This window comes from Callithrix jacchus, chromosome 19 (genome assembly GCF_049354715.1).
Source record: "Callithrix jacchus isolate 240 chromosome 19, calJac240_pri, whole genome shotgun sequence".
Lineage (NCBI taxonomy): Eukaryota > Metazoa > Chordata > Mammalia > Primates > Cebidae > Callithrix > Callithrix jacchus.
Window position 1 is genome coordinate 47879837 of NC_133520.1, and position 24343 is coordinate 47904179.

A 24343-nucleotide genomic window follows, 5' to 3' on the forward strand; every position below is an offset into this window, starting at 1 on the left:
AGAACTAGGCACAGTACATGTTCCATATCTACGTATTCAAATAAAATGGACATGAGAAGAATTTCAAGTATGGAAGAAAAAGAAGTGCAGCACAGGTTTTGTAAATATAAGCTCTTTTCTGTCTCCTTGAAATTCACATAATTCAGAAAAAGTAGGTACCCATAAGATAGCAGTAAGTTGTCCATAAGTTTGTTAGAAAGATGAAACTATTAATATATAGTGGCTAAAACAGTATAAAACACTGTATGTCAGAATAACATCTTAACATTTTACTTATCCAGCATCATTCTGGAGTAAAGCTATCTCTAAAGTAAATGTATCATGTGTCACTGAATACAGTCTATGCCCTTAAGTGACAGTATCTTTAAAATATAACCATCATGGATTCCTTTTCTATCTGACATGTAATGCATATTTCTATGTACAGGGAAAAATGTACTCCTTTTCTTGGATACCAATCATAATTAACTCTTTCCTTGAAGACGCCAGGTTATCATTTCTCTGAACTGTACTGTTTCCCCTTATTTTTAGTTATTATCTATAATATTTTTTAGATAATTCATATATTTATTATTATCTTACTATCTGTAAGTTTAGAATTGAGTCAACCAGACCTTGGCATTCTCTCTTTGTAATTTTCAATGAGTATCATGAAAGCAATGTTGTGAGAATTCCTTCTAAATGTAGAGTAAATAACTTTCAAAATGTTTGATGTTAAGTAGAGCCAGGGAGTGGAAGGAAAATAAGTAATTATATCTCTATTAAGACTATAGATACCAAATATATAAATATTCATATGTAAAGAAATGTAAACATAAGGAAATCAAATGGTTGATGTATCAGACTATAAAACCATGTGCTAGTGTTTTTCCCAAAACTTTATCATTATCATAAGTATCTTTCCAACCTAAAAATATATTGACTGTCACCTCTGCTACTTACATCCTCCAGGGATACAAAAATGTTAAAGAATTATAAAGGTAGAGGGAAGCTCCAGAATTCTATGATTATTACGCCCTTCTTTTGCCTAAACAGAGTAGTTGAATCAAATATTTGAAAATATGCAAGAACACTACTGGGAGTACTATATTATCATAAGGTAATGTTAGGTTAGTGAATATCTGCATGCCTGATATATACATCTGTTCATTAGAAAGTACACTTAATAGGTCATGTAAAAGCTGTGAAACCAGGATCTCTTGACACTGTGACTGAATATTGACGTTCTCCAGAGGATGCCACGGTCACTCAAAAATGCCATGCTTTCCTTAAGGAATGTAAGACATAGTCACGCATAACCATGGCAGATCCCTCATCATAATCCATGATTATTCAATCCAAATATTATTAAATGTCTGAGAGTTTAGCCAAAACAAAAATATATTTAAGATCAATTAACCATTGAAAAGATGGATAAAATCAATTAATCCCTCAGAGGAACGATCAAGATAAAAAGAGAGAAAACAAGCCATCAATATCAGGAATGAAAAGGATTACATCATTACCAATCTTACAGACATTAAAAGAATAAGAGCACATTAATGCAATTTTATGCCTTTATATGGCAATCTAAATTAAATGAACTAATTTACTGAAAAACATAATTTATCAAAACTGACACAGGGGTAAATAGAAAATCTAAATAGCTCTCAAGCTACTAAATGAATTGAATTCATAATAAAATACCCTTCCTACACGACAAAATTCTAGGCTCATGGTTTCAATTATAAATTCTATCAAATATTTGAAAAAGAAGTAATACAGCATTAGCACAAATTCTTTCAGAAAACATAGGAGAAAATTTCCTACTTAGAAGGCTAGCTTTACATTGATATCAAAATCTAACAAAGACATAATATGAAAAAAAAATTATATAACAGTGCATTCCCTACGAACTTAAATATGGAAGTCCTAAACAAAATATTAACAAGTAGAGTACAGCTCTGCATCAAAAACGACAATGCATCATGACTAAGGAGGGTTATCCTAAAAAAAAGTTGGTTTAACATTTGAAAACCACTGATATTCATGATAGCAACAGAATAAAGGAGAAAAATACATGATCTATTCCATAAATGGCAAAAAAAAAAGCACTTGACAAAATTCAAGACCATATTTATGATCAAATCACCCAACAAACAGAATAGAAGGGAATTTCTTCAGTGTCATAAAGGACATCTACTAAAAGCTATACTTAGTATCATTCTTAATGGTGAAACATTACAACTTTCCCCCATAAGGCAGAAGAACCTCTCTTACCATTTCTATTAAACAGCGTTCTGAATTATTTACCAGTTCAATAAATCAAGAAGCATATAAGCAATAACAATTGTAAAAGAAAAAGTGAGGTTTGGTTTTTGCAGACCTCATGATATTGTATATAAACAACTCCATTGAATTTATTTAAAAAATAGAACTGACATATAAATTTAGCCAAATCATAGGATATAAGGTCAATATCCAAATGTCAATTATATATCTCATATTCATATACAGTTGGAAAATGAAATTACTTTAACTTAATAGTATCAAAAATATCAGATAAATCTAACAAACAATGTATAAGACCTCTACTCTGAAAACGGCAAAGCAATGCTGAAAGAAACTAAAGAGGATGAAAATAAATGGACAAATGTACCATGTTCATGAATTAGTTGACTAAACAGTGCTGAAATATCAATTCTTCCCAAGCTGATCTATGAATTCAACTGTAATCCCATCCAAATGAAATCAACAAGTTGAATCTAAATGTATATAGAAATGCAAAAGAAGAAGAAGAGCAAAAAAAAAACTTTAAGAAAGATGGAAGAAGTTGGAGGACTTGCCCTACCTGATTTTAAGATTATGTGACAAAAATAATGGAGTATTAGCTTAAGGACAGACATACAGATCAATGGAACAGAATATACAGAAATAGACTGACTTATATGTTCAATAGATATTGGAAAAGATGCCAAGGTAATTTAATTTGGTAAGGATAACTGTTCCAAAAGATGATATTGGGACAGTTGGATATTCATCTGCACAAAATATGAACCTTGATCTTCACCTTACATCATACACAAATGTTAACTCACTTTAGATCATAGACCTAAATGTAAAAGCTAAAATAATAAAAGTCTGAAAGGAAATGTAAGAGAAAATATTTCTGTTTTTGCATAGGCAAAGATGTCCTAGGACATAAAACCCACAACTATAGAGGTAAAAAAAATCATAAATGAACTTCAAATGAAGAATGTCTGCTCTTTGAAAGACCTCATTAAGAAAATGAAAATGCAACCTACGAATGGAAGGAAATCTTGCAATACCTGACATGGCTCCTCTACATAAAATACACTTTTAAAGACACAATTCAGTAAAAAGACCAACACAAATTAGAAAACATGCCTCAGCAATTACACTCCTAGGTATTGAGTCTAAGAGAAATGAACGATTAATTATACACCAAGATTTGCATATGAATATTCATAGCAGCCTATTCATAATCACCTAAAATTGGAAATGACCCAAATCTTCCATCTATAGGAGAACGAATAAACAAATTGTAAATTAGCATTATTATTTAAGCAATGCCACTGAGTAACAGATCTTGTGATTTACATAAAACATGCATGATCATACAAGTATTATGTTGAACAAAAGAAGCCAGATATAAAAAACACATATTATAGTGATCATAACTATAAAATCTACATTTATAGATTACATTTATATTTCTGCTTGGTATAAATTAATCTGTAAATGACAGAACTTACAAAGTGGTTACCTTGTTGAGAACACAAAGAAACTTTCTGGAATGAAGAAAATATTGGAGATGTGTTGGTAGTGGTCCCTTTCGTTTCTACAACTGTCAAACTTTACCAAATGGAACGCTTTAGATGTGTACGTTTTATTGTATATAAATTCTATTTCAATTTAAAAACATCAGTAAGCAGAACCAATTAGCTTTGAGGGTTTATTCTATACCAGAGACTTACAGAAGTCTTTCTGATTGCCATTTTCTGGCTTACAAGCCTTTTACTGTTTACTTTCTTCCCAGTGGTTACATGAACCACACACCCTTTGAGACAGGACCTTCTTGGCATCTTGCACACCTAACAGCATCTGATTCATAATGAGTGAACCATATCTCTACTGTTATAAAGCTCACCTCAAGATAGATACTATATTAGCATTATGGATATTATTAACAAGTGGATATCTCATTTCATTTGCAGCAAATATAAGAATCCAGTAATTGACAAGATCTGTCAAGATGCTAAGTGTGTACTTACTCAATTCAAGGACTTAAAATAAGTCAGAATGCCTACGATTAGGGTCCTGGATCTGCCACTTTAAATGGAAGACACATAAGTCCCTGAATGTCTGTTTCCTTATCTGTAAAATGAGTGTAATACAATTATCATCCTCATAAGAGTTATTGTGAGGATAAATAATAATAGTAAAAGTCTTAGAAACACTTATATCCTTAATATGTAAATATTAACTATTATTATTTAAGATCCACTTTTATGTAAAGATAATGCATTGAAAATATGAGCCATTAGAACACATTTGTAGTACAGTTTTAAAATTTTCCATCAAAAATTATAGGCACTATGATGAAACACAGAATCCTCATTTCGTTATTGCCAATTTTTTGAAAATGGATATTAAATTAACTCAAACTGCAGGAGCAAAGGATTAAAGAGTGGATCATTCTAAACTATATCCTTCAAAGGAATTATTTAAGAAAATGTATTTTTGCAGAGCCTTTAAAAATCTATGTGCTCAACGCATAGTTATTGAGTAGCTATTGTAATCCATTTCCCTTAAAGCAAAATATCACATTAATTAACTCAATGTTGTCTGTACGTGTGTGTAAATGATGAAGGTGGAATTCTGTAAAACACTAGCTACAGGCTTATTCCCCAAATCAGCAAAAATCAGCTATTCTGGAGGAGGGCTGGTGGGATAGGGGAGGATTATGATATCATAATAAGGGAGGTACCTATTGATCTCAGACTCTTGAAGAAGATAGGCCCATTTTCTCCACCCACAAAATCATAAGCATCCTGAGCCACCCTACTGAGAGAAGGTCTAATCCCTCAGGTGTCCTTCAGGGGAAGAAACAATCCACTTCGCTGAAATTCCACACGCAGACTAGAGAACTCTATCAAGTACTCCCCCTTTTATTCATTTATTTGGCTTTAAAGAACTACTAGGTGATTTTGCAAGTGAAGAGGAGGAAAGTAAAACCAAAATACCGTGATCTTGATCCGGTGCTTCCAAGTTGTAGCCGTACCCCAGCAGCGTGCGCACAGCCTCGCGGAGGCTGTCCTTGTTGGATTTCTTGGTTCGGTCATCCAGAAGAGTGTAGGGAACAAGGCGAGGATTTCTTCTGTTCTTTACGTCCTGCGTGGAAAAACAGTGTACAACCGTCAAAGCAATGCAGAGGGCTTTCAAAAATAAGTAACTACCAAATACATCAAACTTTAAAGCCCATGAGAAAAACCTGACCCTTCCACAATCCACGAGTCTTCCCAGGCTGCAAAGTCACCGAAACACTGTCAATATAAAAGAGTTAATCAAATGAATAAGCACATGTATGGAAAGCAGGCCCTCTCCAAGGGAAAGAAAAACAACAGTAACAAAAAACAACTTCAGTGATCTCTAACCACTTTCATCTGCCACATCCACATGGCAAAGGATGAATTTACGGAACACATAATTTCCGAGTACAGTTCATTGACGGGGTTTTATTCCAAGAACAGCCAAATTAGTACTGGTCCACCTCAGTGGTTTTCAGTCAGTGAACAACTTAAGGCTGCTTTCCCTCCTTCAGAAAAAAGCCAGTGTGTTATGGACCATCCTTCCATGTCTCTAATTAAAAAATATGCATTGGGTTGAATCCATCAACCAGCGAAACCAGGCAATGTCTGGGGCACTAAAATGACTTTAAAACTCATAACTTGTCTATTATAAAAGAGGGTCCAAATTTAAACAGGGGTTAAAATGTGTTGACAGAGAGAGAGAGAGAACAGGCTATCTTACTATCTTGGCAAAAGGATGTTCAATGTTAGAGCACAGAACTCACTTCCATGGGATGGGGGAGACACAGCAACTCCTACAAATGTGTAGGGCACTGCCACTTTGGAAATGACTTCTTTCCATTCAGTCCCTGAGACCTGCTGCAGTATTTGCGCAAGTTCCCACATTTCAAGAAGCATAATCAATTCTCAATACTTTAACATAAACAGGAATTGGGAAGCTGTGGATGTTCTCACCACACCTTCCCAAGGAAAAAAAAGAAAGATATGGAAGCAGACAGGGGTTGTTCCGGTAAACCAGAGAATAAATACTGTATGTTGCTGTTGTGGTTTTATTGCTGTTGTAGTTCTGAGACAGAGTCTCACTGCAGCCTCAACCTCCTGGGCGCAACTGATCCTCCCACCTCCGCTCCCCGAGTAGCTGGGACTATAGGCATGTGCACCACGCCCACTTAATTCTTTAATTTTTTTGTAGAGACAGAGTCTCACTATGTTGCCAAGGCTGGTCTCAAGCTCCTAGGCTCTAGCAGTCCTCCCACCTCAGCCTCCCAACGTGCTGGGACGGCAAGTGTGAGCTCCCATGCCCAGCCAGAAATACTGTTTCTTGTTTTTTCTCCCTTTCCTCTTTCAGGCAAATTTGTACTGAATACCTAATCCTGATTACTTTCATACCCAAGTACCTAAATACCTGAATACCTACTGAGGCCTGGAGTAAAACGATCTGTAACAGGAACTCAGTAGCGAAACCTGAATTGGTGCGATGTTTCTATAAACTCATGTTTATAGTCTTTATCCCTCTTGGTATTACCTTGCCTGCCTTGCGTGGAATAAACCGTAATTTGAAGTCAGCTCCCCTACAAGGTTGTTATGTATATATATGTAATATATCCTCAAATCTCCATTCGGAAAACCAAATAAAAAGATTGAATTCTGACATTTGTCTGGCCCCAGGGGTTATGAATAAGGAATTGTGCACCCGTTTTAGTATCATTTTATCCCAATCTTCTTACATTTCAAAGTTTCTCCTAAAATACAGTCTCACAGAGAGAAATACCACACAACCACATTGTAAGTCACCAACGCAGTATTATTCACTGTGTGCCTGATATGTGCTCATGACACAGCCAGAGCTAAGGTGATGTACTTTCCCGAGTCCAGCACTAAAGAAGTGTTTCAGTCCAAATATGCACTATACGTGATCTGTATGATACGAGTTTTAAAACAGTCATCGTTTAATCTTTCCGGTTACAAGTTATGCTAATTGGCCGGGCGCGGTGGCTCATGCCTGTAATCCCAGCACTTTGGGAGGCCAAGGCGGGTGGATCCCGAGGTCAAGAGATCAAGGCCATCCTGGTCAACATGGTGAAACCGCGTCTCTACTAAAAATACAAAAAATTAGCTGGGCACGGTGGTGCATGCCTGCGATCTTAGCTACTCAGGAGGCTGAGACAGGAGAACTGCCTGAACCCAGGAGGCCGAGGTTGCGGTGAGCCGAGATCGTGCCATTGCACTCCAGCCTGGGTAACAAGAGCAAAAGTCCGTCTCAAAAGAATAAATAAATAAATAAACCAAAAATAAAAAACAAATTACGGTAATTCCCACTTAAGTTAGTCTCAGAGCACATGCTGTAGAGCTAATCCCCAGGTACCTGTTGGATGCCGTAAGTCCAGCCCTGCCGGATTCGATCCCGGGCCCACACGTTGTGAGCGTTTTCTGCCAACTTGTCCACCATTGCTTCCTGAGATGGGGTGAGTTTTATAAAGCTCAGGTCCATAGGGGCAGGCTTGTATCCGCTTGTCAGCTGGTAACTACAAATCAAAGACAAATAAATTTGTATAAAATTGGCCTTTTCACAAAAACCCCTGTAAACATCCTTTTACATCCCTACCTCATTGTAGTTGTTCCATAAACCGCAGTGGTAACCACTGGTGAAGTACCGGACTGTAAGCCTGGGTTCCCTCAACTTCAGCTATAACTGATCAGATGGAAAAGCCATATAATCCTTGTGTTTTCATTTTTACATCAATAAGACAGAAATGGGATGACATACCTGTCTCTTAAAGATGAAAAGGACCTGACATTGTTTGTGTCCCTAATAGTTGAGGCTTTTGTATAAACAAAAGTATTGGTTATTTAAATATTTTAGAGATTTTTTTGTGAAGTCCTCATTTTTCTTCAACTGTTAAATGTTAGATTAATGCAATATTTCTTTGATAAATCATTATGTCCTTTCAGATATTTCTTATTCTACAGGGAAATTTAAATGTATTTGTAATTTATTTCCTTATTGTCACTGCTAGTCATATTTTGTAGGAAGCCTTTAAATAAGATAGAGACTACAAAGTAAAGAAAATCTCAGCTATATAATAATCTAAAATATGATTGCATTTTATTTCCCTAGAGTTCAAGGATATCTTAGCAGAAAGATCCTTCTGCATTCTAGGCTGGAGAGAGAAGCTACTATTATAATAAAACAGGTATAAGTTTTAATCACTGGAAGAAATTCAAAGTTGAAAATATTAACTTTTCACTCCACACCTATAAGGGCAAGAGTACTGCCCTGCTCCACACACATAGTGTTTCATTTTATTTAACCACTGAGATTGGCACAATGCCTATTTTATAACTGCTTTCCTTTCATTCTTCCGTCACTGTTGTATTCCCCATCACTCACTATACCTTGAGGTCAGGGTTTGTTTCTGATTCATTTTTCTAACTGCCATTATCCTTAAAACAGTTCCCAGCAGATAACAGCCTTTTGATATGTAGTTGCTGAAAGAATTAATTTTTATTTACCAAATTAATATAGACATACATGCATCTTCAACTCAAGAACATTCACTAGGTAATTATGCTAAGTTACAAAATTAATTACTAAAACATGAGAAAATGCTCTTAAAATAAATGTGAGAAAATGCTGGGTGCAGTGGCTCACGTCTGTAATTCCAGCACTTTGGGAGGCCAACGTTGGCAGATCACATGAGGCCAGGAGTTCAAGACCAGCCTGGCCAACATGGTGAAACCCAGTATCTACTAAAAATACAAAGATTAGCCAGGCGTGGTGGCGGGTGCCTGTAATCCCAGTTATTCAAGAGGCTGAAGCAGGAGAATGGCTTAAATGCAGGAGGTGGACATTGCAGTGAGCAGAGACTGCAGTGAGCCATGATCACGCCACTGCTCTCCAGCCTAGGTGACAGAGCAAGACTCCATCTCAGAAAAAATAAATAAATAAATAACATGAGAAAATGCTCTTGAAAATAAACTATACATTCTTTTAAAAATAAACTACTACTCTGGGCTATGACTGGCAACATTACAAGGCAAGCTCCTTGAAAGCAGGGAGTAGGGAGTTAGTCCATTTTATTCACAGTGACCCCCCAGCACCTAGACTAGTGACCAATACATGGTAGGCATTCAGTACAAATTTGTTGAATGAATCAATATGTTACAGCAATAAATAACTTTTTAAAGGTTGAATAAACCTGGCTTTAGCTTAATTACTTCTATTTTATTATAAAAAACACCCCATTTATCATAAGCAATTTAATTAAAGGCTGGGCACAGTGGCTCATGCCTGTAATCCCAGCACTTTGGGAGGTCGAGGCAGGTGGATTACTTGAGGCCAGGATCAAGACCAGTCTGGCCAGTATGGCAAAACCCCATCTCTACTAAAAACACACACAAAAAATTAGCTGGGCATGGTGGTGCACACCTGTAATCCCAGCTACTTGGGAGGATGAGGCAGGAGAATCGCTTGAACCTGGGAGGTGGAGATTGCAGTGAGTCAAGATTGTGCCACTGCGCTGCAGCCTGGGTGACAGAGGAAGACTCTGTCGCAAAAAAAAAAAAAAAAAAAAAAAAAAAAAATCATTTTATCTATCTGTAGACAAAAAAAAGTAATTTTTCTGTAGACAAAAGCTTTACAAATGTTTTCTTTTGAGTGGATCAGATTATCACAATTACAGCAAATTCCCGGTGTATGTCATTCAATTTACATTCATATAAGTTAAATTTATGGACATTAAATTTTGTTCCATTTAAATAAAAATTCTGTATGTATGGGCAATTAACCATAGCTCTGTTTTTTCATAAAGAAGCTACGTGGGAATTTTTTAACAACTCATATAAATCATTGTATTTGACAGATTTTTGACATTTAAATAGAAAAACCTATAAACTGTAATCACAGCTAAGATATAAGTTCTTATTTGGAAAGTATTTTCTTTTTCTTTAGAATATATAAACATATTTATGTACTTAAAAAACCAAAAACATTCATATATCTGTAGAAATTATACATAGTTTGGTTATATATATATTTTTACATGTTTTTGGTTTTTATTTTTGTTGTTTTTTGAGTTGGGGTCTCACTTTGCTACCCAGGCTGATCTTCAACACCCAGTCTCAAGCAATCCACCTGCCTCAGTCTCCCAAATTGCTGGGGTTACAGGTATGAGCCACCACTCCTGGCCTGGAATTTTGGGTTTTTTTTTCCCAAGAGAAAGCTCCCAGTATATTTCAAATGCACCAACAGGTAATCACACTGCCATAGTCTAATTTCCAAGTTTAACAGTTGCTGGAGGCAGCCTCAGGTTACATGATGAATAGCCCAGTCTTTGTACTTCCTTACCCGCCCCCCAACAACTTCTCACTCCCCACAACTGGCCCATAGTCACCCAGCATAAGGCAGCATACAATCTCTCATTTTCCAACAGCCTTGATCCCATCTAGCAGCCACCGAGGCCACACAGATGATGAAGTTTCGATATTCACCTGCGAATCACTGATTAGAGCCATTTCGACCCTAATGAGGGATACATGCATTCCCAAAGAGGAGTGATCCTTTCCAGAAACCAATTTTTAGTGGTAGACTTTCTTGCAATATCTCCTGGAATAAGGAAGTACTTTTTTTTTTTTTTTTGAGACGGAGTTTTGCTCTTGTTACCCAGACTGGAGTGCAATGGCAATGGCACGATCTCGGCTCACCGCAACCTCCGCCTTCTGGGTTCAAGCAATTCTCTTGCCTCAGCCTCCCGAGTAGCTGGGACCACAGGCGCGCATCACCATGCCCAGCTAATTTTTGTATTTTTAGTAGAGACGGGGTTTCGCCTTGTTGACCAGGATGGTCTCGATCTCTTGACCTCATGATCCGCCCGCCTCGGCCTCCCAAAGTGTTGGGATTATAAGTGTGAGCCACCACGCCCGGCCTAGGAAGTACTTTTGAAAGGTGGAAGGTGGGAAGGAGGTCCTTCCAAATAAAAACTTACAGACAATTCTACTAATGTGTGAAACTGGATAATATTGACCTAATCATTCATCTTTATTTTCTAAGTTTTCTTCTTCCCCTACAGATTTCTTCTAGAATAGCTTTAATCTGTGATCTCGATGAAAATTTATGGAGATGTATTTGCATGTTTAATTAGCCCAATAATTTGTTCACATTCATTTTCATATGTAAATTATAACTTATTTTACTTTCTTCTCTCTATACCCTTGTACAAGAAAGGATTTGAAGCTTAGAATTGTTTTTTTAAATTGCTAATAATCCCATCAAAATTATAGTTACTCTCGTTTCACCTGAACCTTTTTATTTCCACCTATTTTGAACAACAAATCACTTGTACAGTAAAAATAAATATGAATATCTATGAAATTCATGGACTTTAACCAATGATAATGGATAGAACTATTGACATCATCGTTTCACCAATATGAATTAATGGTAACAGCAATAATTTAAAAAACTGTTTTTCTGTTTGTAGTACATTCTGACGAACTAAGAACCAAATCGTTATATCAAAATGAGATATATTTAAAAGTAAATAAATGCACTTTGACAAACAATGTCCATTTCACCTTATTAACACAATTTAGTTAGGTACCCATTAACAACCAACTGCTACTATGAATTATTATCTTCTTGTGGTTAAAAATAAAGCGTTTTGAATCAAATGTAATTGACATAAATCACAAGCTCAATGGTTTCAAGTAAAATTTCAGATTGATTTCTAAAATGTTAAACTAAATAAAGGGAAAAAATAGTAAAATAACTCTTGGAAAGTAAAATTTTATAGCCACCAAAATGGAAAAAAGTAGCATTACTATATTAATACAAAAAAACGTAGAGCTGATGTTAAGATGTCTCTGTATTACATTCCACTTTCTCAAACATCATGAGAAACTTCTGCCAGAATCAGCCAACAGAGTTTTCTCTCCTCCTATTTATATAATAGACATACGTAGCTTTTCCCCACTTACTTTAATGTGCAAATTCTGTCATCAATCATCCTACAAAATTAGCTTATGAGGAATATATATAAAGTTAAACAAATGATTCAATATGCTCACTTTACAAAATATCAAAATAGTTATTAGCTCTTAGTTTTATGTTGGCAACTATATAATTTAATAAAATATAATAAAAAAGAATAAAACAACATTGAGAGTAATAAAACACCTAACTGTCTAGGCTTTACTTTCCTGATAGTAAAATTTCCTTTTAAAATACCTCTGAAAACAAAACCAAACAACAAAAATCCTGGCAAATTCTCCATTCCATTTGTATCCAATCACCAAAGATATAAACAAGAAATTGACAGTGCCTGGCTCCGCTGAGGAACTGTCAGGTTAAATTGCAGCTCAGGGCCGGGCGCGGTGGCTCATCCCCGTAATCCCAGCACTTTGGGAGGCCGAGGCGGGTGGATAACGAGGTCAAGAGATCGAGACCATCCTGGTCAACATGGTGAAACCCCGTCTCTACTAAAAATACGGAAAATTAGCTGGGCATGGTGGCGCATGCCTGTAATCCCAGCTATTCGGGAGGCTGAGGCAGGAGAATTGCCTGAACCCAGGAAGCGGAGGTTGCAGTGAGCTGAGATCGAGCCATTGTACTCCAGCCTGGGTATCAAGAGCGAAACTCCATCTCAAAAAAAAAAAAAAAGCAAAAAAGAAATAAATAAATTGCAGCTCAGTATTGTGTTGTATTCCCATCTGACCCACATTTTTCCTAAGCAGGTATTCCAGAAGTGCCTTTAAATCTAAGCGCTCAGTGTAACATTATTAGAGGGCCAATTAATGTGATTTAATAAAAACAAGGCAGAATACCAGAAACAGCACCAAGCCTTTTTTTTTTTAAAGCCACCCCACTTCCCAAGGTTACTTGTTTAATATAAATCAAGTTAAATGAAGCTTGGAAATCATTATATTGTGAAAGATGTACCATAAACATGTAAAGACTACATCCCAGTTCAGGGAATGTCAGCTGTAAATTTCAAAGCCAAATCAGCCCTTCGAGTACCTTGGAACAATGCAAATCTCAGATGACCGCACACTGGAGACATGAAGAGCAAGATTTGCTGAAAACACATCTACCAGAAATGAATACTAGCCTGCCATTTTCACAGAAAGGGTACAGAGAATATTCAAAATCATTCTCCAGAAAACAAATTCAGAAGGATTAATTTCAATGTAGAAATTAAAGGGAGAAAACAAGGGTTCTATTTCTGCTACTTTTTCACTTTTTTTTGTTTTTAAATAAAAATGTGTAATATGAAGATGTGCCCTACTCCCCCCAACCCCAAACAACTCCTTTTTTTACTTGAAGGCCTTCCTCTACCCCTCAGCTCCTTTGAAACAAGACCATGAAGTATCCACTGCTCTCAAGAAGGAGGCATTTCAAGAGAGAGAGGGAAAGAAAAGCTATACTTGGCATTTGGATTTTAAAATGTCTTTGAAAATTCAACGCAGAGATAAAGATCTTTATAGCAGGGCCCTATGATATTAAAATCTCTGCTTTTGAATACCAAAGGAGCAAAGCCCTTATGCTTTAGGACAGAAAAGAACAGATAAAGAACCCAGGGCCTTCAATCTAAGATAGGCTGAAAATTCCAGAGCCTAGAGTGGGGAAGAGTCAGAGGAAACAAGTTCTCCCCACCCTTCTGCCCAAGGGAGGACTGGACAGATCCCAGAGCCAAAGTGAACTTCTATCTTGCTTCCCAGATTGTACTCAGCCAAATGGCCAGGTCCCATAATTTCGCAGATCCAAACCTGTGAACAGTACAGACATGGTGACAAACTAATTTCAGGCTGATAGGGCTGTGGCAACCCTTCCTTCTCCCTCCACAATAAGCTGCAATCTCCAAGCAGCCAGAGAGAGCATTCTTAGGTTTCCAGCACTCCTAATGAGGCCAGGATGAGGCACAAGAAGGAACTGACTCACAGAGGTGAGGAGGACACCCAGTGTGAACTCAATACCAAATCAGCCCAGAATGCATACATCCCAGAAAACGCCAGCAGAGGTGAATGAAGACCATTCAGTCGATGACAGCAAACTCAGATGAGAATGGACAAGGACTGAACGTCTCCTCCCTGAACATAAGCAGCCCTGGGAGTAAGACGGGGATAAACTCTGTGTTCAATTTCACCATCAACTATTCATTCAGCAGTAGAATGCTTTCAGGTGCTATTCTAGGAACTAATAATACATGATTGAATATTACAGACAAAAATGTGGGCCGGGCACGGTGGATCATGTGTGTAACCCCAGCACTTTGGGAGGCTGAGGCGGGCAGATCACGAGGTCAGGAGATCGAGACCATCCTGGCCAACATGGTGAAGCCCAGTCTTTATTCAAAATACAAAAATTTAGCTGGGTGTAATGGCACGTGCCTGTAGTCCCAGTTACTCGGGAAGATGAGGCAGGAGAATCACTTGAACATTGGAGTTGGAGGTTGCAGTGAGCAGAGATCCTGCCACTTTACTCCAGCCTGGGTGACAAAGCTAGACTTCATCTCAAAAAAAAAAAAAAAGTCTTTATAGAAATTACATTCCAATGGGGAATCAAGCACTAAACCAAATTAAGAGTAATATAATTCTGTGTTAGAAGATTTAAATGCTATGAAGAAAAATAAGGTAGGAAAAGGGGCTAGGAGGAAGTACATTTTTAAATAGGGTACAATTTTAAAGAAGTTGAGGAAGACCGCTTGAGAAGATATCATTGGAATTAAGACCTAAAGGTGAGACTAGATACAGAAAATATTGATTTAATTACATTTGCCCTAAAAAAACTAGAATTAATTTACCACTATCAGGCTGCATTCTGGCTTCAAGGCCCATTGGATTTAAATCCTAAATTAAGCCCAATCAGAGAAAATAAAGAACGCTGCACACTGGTGCATTTTAAAATTTGTGGTCTGTGAAATTTACCCACTACACACAAAGAGAGTATATAAGGGTTTTATTTTTCTTCATAATTACAGTGCCTCATCTTTACAGAAAAATCCAACTGTATTTCTAAACCATTTTTCACTTAGGTAAATATTTACAAAAACTAAATTTTGTACATGTGCTTATGTCTATATAAACAATATACATATGGGTACACATTCAGTATCTAATGCATTCATTTCAGAAAGTCATTTTAAATGTATATACACACACACACACACACACATACACACAAAGCGTAACATTCTCAGCCTTTTATCTGCCCCACTATGTCTGAGAGATATACCATTTCCTGTCTCATGTAGTAGCTTCACAGCATTAGGGGTAAGGCCATGTTGGGAAGAGCAGAAAACCTAGAAGTAGTCTTAGAGACCTCTCAGATGATTGTAATATGCTTTTTAAATTTTTTTTATTTTGAGATGGAGTTTTGCTCTTGTTGCCCAGGCTGGAGTGCAATGGTGCGATCTCGGCTCACTGCAACCTCCACCTCCAAGGCTCAGGTGATTCTCTCACCTCAGCCTCCCAAGTAGCTGGGATTACAGGTGCCCACCATCACGTCCGGCTAGTTTTTTTATTTTTAGTAGAGATGGGGGTTTCACCATGGTGGCCAGGCTAGTCTTGAACCCCGATCTCAGGTGATTTAACTGCCTCAGCCTCTGAAAGTGCCGGGACTCAAGCAGCCTTTGACTTGCTGTGTTTTCTGTCGATTTCGTAACAGATAAATGCTAAATGAAAGTTTAAATAAATGCCATTGATATTCAGACAGAATTTTATTTTCATTTAAATCTACAGCTTTTGGAACAATCTCAAACGCTCAATTAGGCATATGAGATATTGAGGACCAGAAGTTCTTGGGGTGAATGGATTCCTTTTCAGTTGTACATTTCCTTATTCATATAATAATTTAACTCTAGGCTCATCAAACTATGGAGTGTGTCAAGAGTTTAGCTACAATAAATGAGGGAAGATGTGTGAAATTAAGAATAGATGATAGTGTGTTGTACTCTTTACTGTTTGCTTGTTTGAGAAGGAGAAAAGAGACACAGGAAGAAAGAGACAAAAACTACAATGAATCATCCATTCTTCAAAAATTCTTCAGAATTTTCAGTTAAATTATGTCTATTATCTAACAGCAATTGGTTATTTAAAAAATTTTTATTTTTATTTTAAATTCTGGGGTACATGTGCAGGATGTACACAAAAACTGGCTATTTTTAAAAAAATTTTATTTTTATTAAGTTCCATTTTACATGAGCAGGATGTGCAGGTTACGTAGGTACACGTGTGCCATGGTGGTTTACGGCACCTATCAATCCATTAACTAGGTATTAAACCCAGCATGCATTAGCTCTTTTTCTTAATGCTCTCCCTCCCACCACCCCACCCCCTACAGGCCCCAATGTGTGTTGTTCCCCTCCCTGTGTCCATGTGATCTCACTGTTCAGCTCCTACTTATAAGTGAGAACATGCAGTGTTTGGTTTTCTGTTCCTGCATTAGTTTACTGAAGATAATGACTTCCAGCTCCACTGGCTGCACAGTATAAAAACTGGCTTTATCTATCTATCTATCTATCTATCTATCTATCTATCTATCTATCTATCTGTCTATTTATTGAGACGAAGTTTTGCTCTTGTTGCCCAGGCTGGAGTGCAATGGCGCGATCTCGGCTCACTGCAACCTCCGCCTCCTGGGTTCAGGCAATTCTCCTGCCTCAGCCTCCTGAGGAGCTGGGATTACAGGCACGCGCCACCATGCCCAGCTAATTTTTTGTATCTTTAGTAGAGATAAGGTTTCACCATGTTGACCAGGATGGTCTCCATCTCTTGACCTCATGATCCACCCAACTTGGCCTCCCAAAGTGCTGGGATTACAGGCTTGAGCCACCGCGCCCAGCCGAAAAAACTGACTATTTTTAATAGGGAATATAGCATCTAGATATACGGAACTTGACTGATTATCAAAATGTCTCTAAAACATATGCAAATGAGACAGCAGTAGAAATATTCTGGGCTGTGGAAATGTTATTATGCTATGATACTGCTCATTCACAGATCACAGCCCAAGGGATGCATGCAGCAATCGACCATATTTCTGATAGTTACACAAAAGCAACTTAAAATGCATAGGCGTATCATATGAAACCTTGGCACTCAGGAAATACATGCTTTCAGCAAAGGAAAGTGAGAGCCAAACTTAGAAATGACAGAGGTAGACATGGTAGGAAACAATACTAGTTCTTATCAAGATTTTAACCAAAGGTTACTCTTCTTGTGAACATTATATTTTGCTTAAATAATGTATTTTAGGAAAAGCTAAGAGAATTTCTAATCTACTTTTATCAGTGTATCTAGGTTGTATCTAGGTTATATGGCCTGTGCATCCATACAGAATGTTCAGAAGAATGTAAATCAGCCGGGCATGGTGGCTCACGCCTGTAATCCCAGCACTTTGGGAGGCCAAGGTGAGTGGATCACCTGAGGTCAGGAGTTCAAAACCAGCCTGGCCAACATGGTGAAACCCTGTCTCTAAACAAAACAAAACAAATCAAAACAAAAAAAAAAGAAGAAGAAGAATGTAAATCATCCACTAGGCTTTGTCTATGTCTTCTCCCTAATCCAGTCAGTATTTAAGTCCCTTGGAAGGTAGAATTCAAGACACCAGGACGAGGGTGGAAATAAGAAATCTTGCTCTTAGGTGGGGTGCAGTGGCTCATGCCTGTAATCCCAGCAGTTTGGGAGGCTGAGGCAGGTGGATCACAAGCCCAAGAGTTCAAGATCAGCCTGGCCAAGTTGGTGAAACCCCGTCTCTACTAAAAATACAAAAATTAGCTGGGCATGACGGCAGGTGCCTGTAATCCCAGCTACTTGGGGGGCTGAGGCAGAAAATTGCTTGAACCCAGGAGGCAGAGGCTGTGGTGAGCCGAGATCGCGCCACTGCACTCCAGCCTGGGAGTCAGTGCAAGATGACATCTCAAAAAAAAAAAAAGAAAAAAAAAGAAATCTTGCTCTTAATCATCACCTATCTCTAAAATTCATCCCCTCCGGTTTCTTCCCACTATTTACATAAACATGCTCATGTGTCTCCTATGCTTTATATATAAAAAAAACTGTGTGTGTATGTGTATGTGTGTATCAGAGTTTCGCTCTGTCACCCAGGCTGGAGTGCAGTGGTGTGATCTCGGCTCACTGCAACCTCCACCTCTCAGATTCAAGTAATTCTTCTGCCTCAGCCTCTTGAGTAACTGGAATTACAGATGTGTGCCACCACAGCCAGCTAATTTTTGTATTTTTAGTAGAGATGTGGTTTTACCATGTTGGTCAGGCTGGTCCTCCTGACCACAACTGATCCGCCCACCTCGGCCTCTCAAAGTGCTGGAATTACAGGTGTGAGCCACCACACCCAGCCAAAAAAACTTTAATCACGATTTCCTTCTGAAATGAATACCATCTTCACTGAACTTCTTAAAGACTGGTTATATCCACAGTTATATCTACTATCTCCTCTTTCCCACTAACACTTTTTTTAGTTGATTAAAACCGGGATTCAGTTATCAATCACCTCTTTGTTATTACTATGAAAATTTTCAGGCCTATGCAAAAGTATCAAAAAGTATGAATACACTTGAAGATCTCCTTCTGTTACCACCTCAATTCCAATCCCCTCCTTACTCCCAGAGAGAATTATTACTCTGAACTTGAAATTGACTATTCCTCGACATAATATTTATACTGTTCTTCCGTATATCTGACTCTATGAATTATCTGTAAAATTGTAGTTTACGCTCTTAAACTTCAGATGGTATTACACTGTACCACCTTTTCAGTAACATGCTTTTATTTTTTTGGCTCTAAGTAGTATTTTTGAAATTTGTCCATTCAATCTATCTAGCTATAGTTAATTCATTTCCACTGCTCTGTAGTATGTTGTTACATAAATCTATAAAAACTATATTTATATTCTTAAGGGATTGATGGGAATTTGATGGAAATTTAAACTGTTTCCAATTCAGTGCCGTTAGAATCCATGCTCCAATGAATATTCCTTTCAGGTTTGTTTTGCATGAGTATAAAAGTTTCTCTAATTTTATGTCTGGAAAAGGAATAGGTCACCCTCAACTTTATTTTATTTATTTATTTATTTATTTATTTATTTATTTATTTTGAGACGGAGTTTCGCTCTTGTTACCCAGGCTGGAGTGCAATGGCGCGATCTCGGCTTACCGCAACCTCCACCTCCTGGGTTCAGGCAATTCTCCTGCCTCAGCCTCCTGAGGAGCTGGGAAAACAGGCACGCGCCACCATGCCCAGCTAATTTTTTGTATCTTTAGTAGAGACGGGGTTTCACCATGTTGACCAGGATGGTCTCGATCTCTTGACCTCGTGATCCACCCGCCTCGGCCTCCCAAAGTGCTGGGATTACAGGCTTGAGCCACCGCGCCCGGCCCACCCTCAACTTTATAAGGTTTATAAGATTAGGCTAAATTAATCTGCATAGTAGTTGTACTAATTTACACAGTCTTCCATTTTTTCTCACCTTGTGGGGGTGAAATAGCTTTTCATTGTGATTTGAATTTACGTTTCCTTGATTATTACTAAAGTTGAGCATCTTTCATACACTTATTTCATCTGCAGGTTTTCTCTTTTATGAATTATGTTCATATCCTTTGGTCATTTTTCTATTTGGGCATTTTTTTATTGATTTTAGGAGTTCTTGATATTATTCTGCAAGTCTTAACAGCTGCTTTTGATGCACAGATTTTTTTTTTTACTTAGTGCATATTTCAGATTAGAGGACATGAAAAATAAATAACATCAAGTGTAGAAGCACAATTAGAAAGAAATAAAGTAAGGTTAAGGAGACGGTCAAGGATCTTATTGTTAGAAATCATTCTGCAAATTCCCCTATGCAATAATATTACCTGCTATTGATGACAATTTGGTTTTTTTCCTTTCTAAGCCTCATGAGTTTTTTCTTGTCTCACTGCATTGGCATATTGAATACATCAAGTATTCATTATTCAGTACATTGAATAATGAGGCTTATACTGCCTCATTCCTGGATCTTAAAGGAAAAATTGGGGGGTTAACTTATAGATTATTGGTTTCTGTTGGCCTTTGTTAGGTTAAAAGATTCTCTCAGATTATTGCCTTCTAAGAGTATATATGCTTATAAATAAAAAATCTTATGAATTATTTACTTTGAAACATTGTGGGATGGTCATATGAATTTTCTTCTTTATCAGGCATGAATTTAATAGATACATTTTCTAATGTTAACTTATCTTTTCACTACCAGAATAAACTCGGCTTGGTCTTATTATACTTTGTTAATACACTTCTGAGTTGTTTAGCTGTACATTATTTAGCACTTTCGCATCTATGCCTATAACAATGGATTATAATTCTGCTTTTTCATACTGTCTTGATCTGATATAAAGTCCTATCATCAAAAAATAAACTGAGACTATCTGTATTCGTAGAAATCAATAGAAAAGTTGTTTAGGATGTATGCATGTGTGTGTGTGTGTGTTTGTGTGTTTGTGTGTGTGTGTGTGTGTGTGTGTGTGTGTTTTGATTCAATTCCTTTGATAGTTATAATTCTATTCATATTTTCTTTCTTATTGGATCAGTTTTTATATTATTCTACACAATTGTCCACACTTTTACCTTTAGATAGTTGTTTTGATGTACATTTATTACACTTCTCAAAATATTCCTAAGTTTGCTAACAAATTTTTTTTCTTTTTTCCTTTGTCAATCTTTTCAGTGTCTTCTCCCTTGCTTAGTAGGTTTTTAAAACAAGCTCTTGGCATCACTGGTGTTTATATTTCATGCCACCCCCTCCAAATTCATTAGTATTGCTCTTATTATAATTTATTTTCTTTTACTTTCTCCAAGTAATACTTTATATATCAAGCCATATGTTTTATTATGAAATATTTTCCTTTTCCATTATTATGTTGTAAAATTTCCATGACACAGAAATTCAAGAGCTATTGTACAGCATGGTTAATATAGTTAATAATGATGTATTATATATTGAACACTGCTAAGAGAGTAGATTTTAAGTGTTCTCACCAAAAAAAAAATTATGTGAGCTAATAAATATGTTCATTGGCTCAATTTAGCCATTCCACAACATTTACATATTCAAAATACCATGTTGCATACCATTAATGTATGCAATTTGTATTCATGAACCTAAAAAGTAAAATAAAAATATTAATTTTTTAAAAATTGGTCTTGACTTATCCTTTTATAAGATTATAAAGGCATGAAAAAAGGAAAGGTTTATTTAGCAAGATCAAAAATATGAGTTATCTTTTAAAATCAGAAATAAACAAAGGCAGAGTGGTAAATAAGTTTCCAGGTGATATGCTTGATCCATAACCTATTTAGAAGTACATATATTTTATTGAGATGGAGTCTCACTGTGTCAGCCAGGCTGGAGTGCAGTGGTACCATCTCGGCTCACTGCAACCTCCGCCTCCTGGGTTCAAGCTATTCTCTTCCTCAGCCTCCCGAGTAGCTGGGATTACAGGTGCCTGCCCCCACGCCCAGCTAATTTTTATATTTTTAGTAGAGATGGGGTTTCATCATGTTGGCTAAGCTGGTCTTGAACTCCTGACCTCGTGATCCACTCACCTAGGCCTCCCAAAGTGCTGGGATTACAGGCATCAGTCACTGTGCCTGGCCTACAAGTATATTTTTAATGTCTAAATGTATCCTGATTTGTTATGATTTTTTCTGTTATTCTTTGTGATTCAGTGGATATGATCTTTACGATATCAGTGTCTCATGTCCTAAAGGATATTAAATTTTATAAATGTTTCATGCATGCAGCATTCCATATATGTCAAGCTTTTAATTGGTGTGTGTTTATATTTTTATTAATCTTTGTTAATATTTATCTGTTATATGTATCAGTTTCTGAGAGTTGTGTTAGCTCTATCACTGATTGTGTATTTGTCTATTTCTTTTTGAAAATCTACTACTATTTTCTTTATTGATTTTTGAAGCTGTTTTACTTGGTGTACACATGAGTAGTAGTATAGCATGATGCTTGTTTTCCCGATCCTCCATCTAGTGACCTTCTTTCCTTATTATTAATTTTGCTTTAAGGGCAATTTTGTTTTATGTAGAAACTGATAGAAGGAAAGTACATCAGTTTCATTTTGAGCAGTGTTGCCTGGTATATCATTTTCTCATTATTTTCAACTTTTCCATGTTCTAAAGTTCTTGATGTACCTCCTATAGCTGTATACCATGTTATCTTTTTTAATCCAATCTAACAATTTCTGTTATGCATGTGGAGAATTTAATCCATTTACATTTGTTATGACTAATGATATAGCTCAATTTATAGCTGTCATCACATTTTTGTTTTTAGAAATCGTTACAAAATAACTACAAAAGTATATGCTTCAAAGCATTATAATTAACTTCATTAATCCATCACCAAGTGGATAATTAGAACATTACTAACATTACATCTATCTGTGTGCTCCTCCCCATCTTACATCTCTGCCTATATTCTATACCAAAGGTAATTACTATCTAGAATTATAATTTCATTGATTTAAAAATAATCAGTCCTTATCAAAGTATGTATCTCTAAAAGATATAGTTTATATATTTTAGTTTTACTTATTATTGAGCCTCAAAGATGGTGTTACCTTATAGGATATGTTTTTTACACCCTTGTTATTTTTTAGGTTCATCTATGTTGTCATTTATGTTTCCTTGATTTTATTATTAGACTATATCCAACTTGACTCATTTCCTTATTCAAGAATATTTCTCCCACCTCCTATAACTTTCCCCTTATTTTTTTGCTGTTCCAAATAATATTGCTATGAACAATAGTTTGCCTGTTTGTTGGTACAAATTGTCTCTAGGGTATATCTCCAAGAGTGGAACTACTGCGGAGCAAGACGTGTAAGTGTTTAATTTCACACGATGCCAAATCGCTTGCAAAATGGTTATTAAAAAAAATCCCCATTTTAGGCTTGTGCTCATCTGCATACATATGAATATCTGTTTTATGAAGATTTCTGTCAATAGGGAAAGAATAAAACTGTTATCTAAAGGCAAATTTAGAAATAGTATATAGACTGTCAGCAGGTGCAAGTATAATTTTCATTTAAGGGCCTCAGCTTTTCCATATCTTCACCTTCTCTCAAATAATTGCTGTGTTGCATTGTGACAGCAACACAAAAAATAAGCATTAATTAATACTGAAGGCAGAGGACACTAGTTCCTCAATGAGACAAACTTACTTTTAATCCCTGTGTCCTATCTGTCTTTCTAACAATCTATCATCTACCTCTCTTAAAGTTAGAAATTAGAATTGAGATGACTATCATGAGGACAGGTATTAACCTATTTGTTTCAACAGAAAAAGAAAACCAGACATTTTTGACAAAAGGTAACTCTGTTTAGCTGATTGTTTTGATGGTGAAAACTGCCTTTATCAATCAGGTTTTATAACAGATAGATTCCATGCATGAAATAAGTTGAATTGTACCCCAAATACATACACACACATGCTCACACACTCACACATACACATACACAGCATTTGATACAAATAATTGATTAAATGTATTATGCTGTCAAAGGTAATGTGAAATTAGCATTTCTACTTTCTTATCCTTCTAAGTAAAAGAACAGCAGGTATAATTAGTAGTCTGTTGATTTTTTTGGTTTTTAGTTTGGTTTTGTTTTAGCCTTAATAATGCCTTTTTTGGATACTTTCCAAAAAAAACCTGAGAGTGAACAACTTTAAAGAGAGGATAATGAATTCTTCTGCAAATTAGGTAGATTCCAATTTTTTTGCTTTCAAGAAACTGAACAAGGGCATAATTAAGCTGTCACCCTGAAAAATCATTAAATATGATTTTTCATAATAAACAATTATGATTTGTGGTTCACTTAACTCAATGATCTTCTTAATAACAAAAAGTATTTATGTGAAAAAAGAATGCAACCAATCTCCCAACTTGTCTCTATCAATAAATACTATTTGTACATGGAAACCTAAGTGGATAAAGAATAGCTAAATCCATCTTACTATGAGCTATTTCCTA

At 36.5% G+C, this 24343-nt stretch overlaps 1 protein-coding gene across 23 annotated transcripts in view; it reads right to left on the reverse strand.

The window, feature by feature from the left end:
* RYR2 (ryanodine receptor 2) overlaps positions 1 to 24343 on the reverse strand; it is a 781807-nt gene that overhangs the window by 286687 nt on the left and 470777 nt on the right. For all 23 annotated transcript variants that reach the window (XM_035280524.3, XM_035280523.3, XM_054248004.2 and 20 more), the window contains 2 exons: positions 7678 to 7837; positions 5247 to 5394 (listed from right to left, as the gene is read on the reverse strand). In XM_035280524.3, coding sequence (XP_035136415.2) covers positions 5247 to 5394; positions 7678 to 7837 — 308 coding nt within the window. The remainder of the gene's footprint in view (positions 1 to 5246; positions 5395 to 7677; positions 7838 to 24343) is intronic.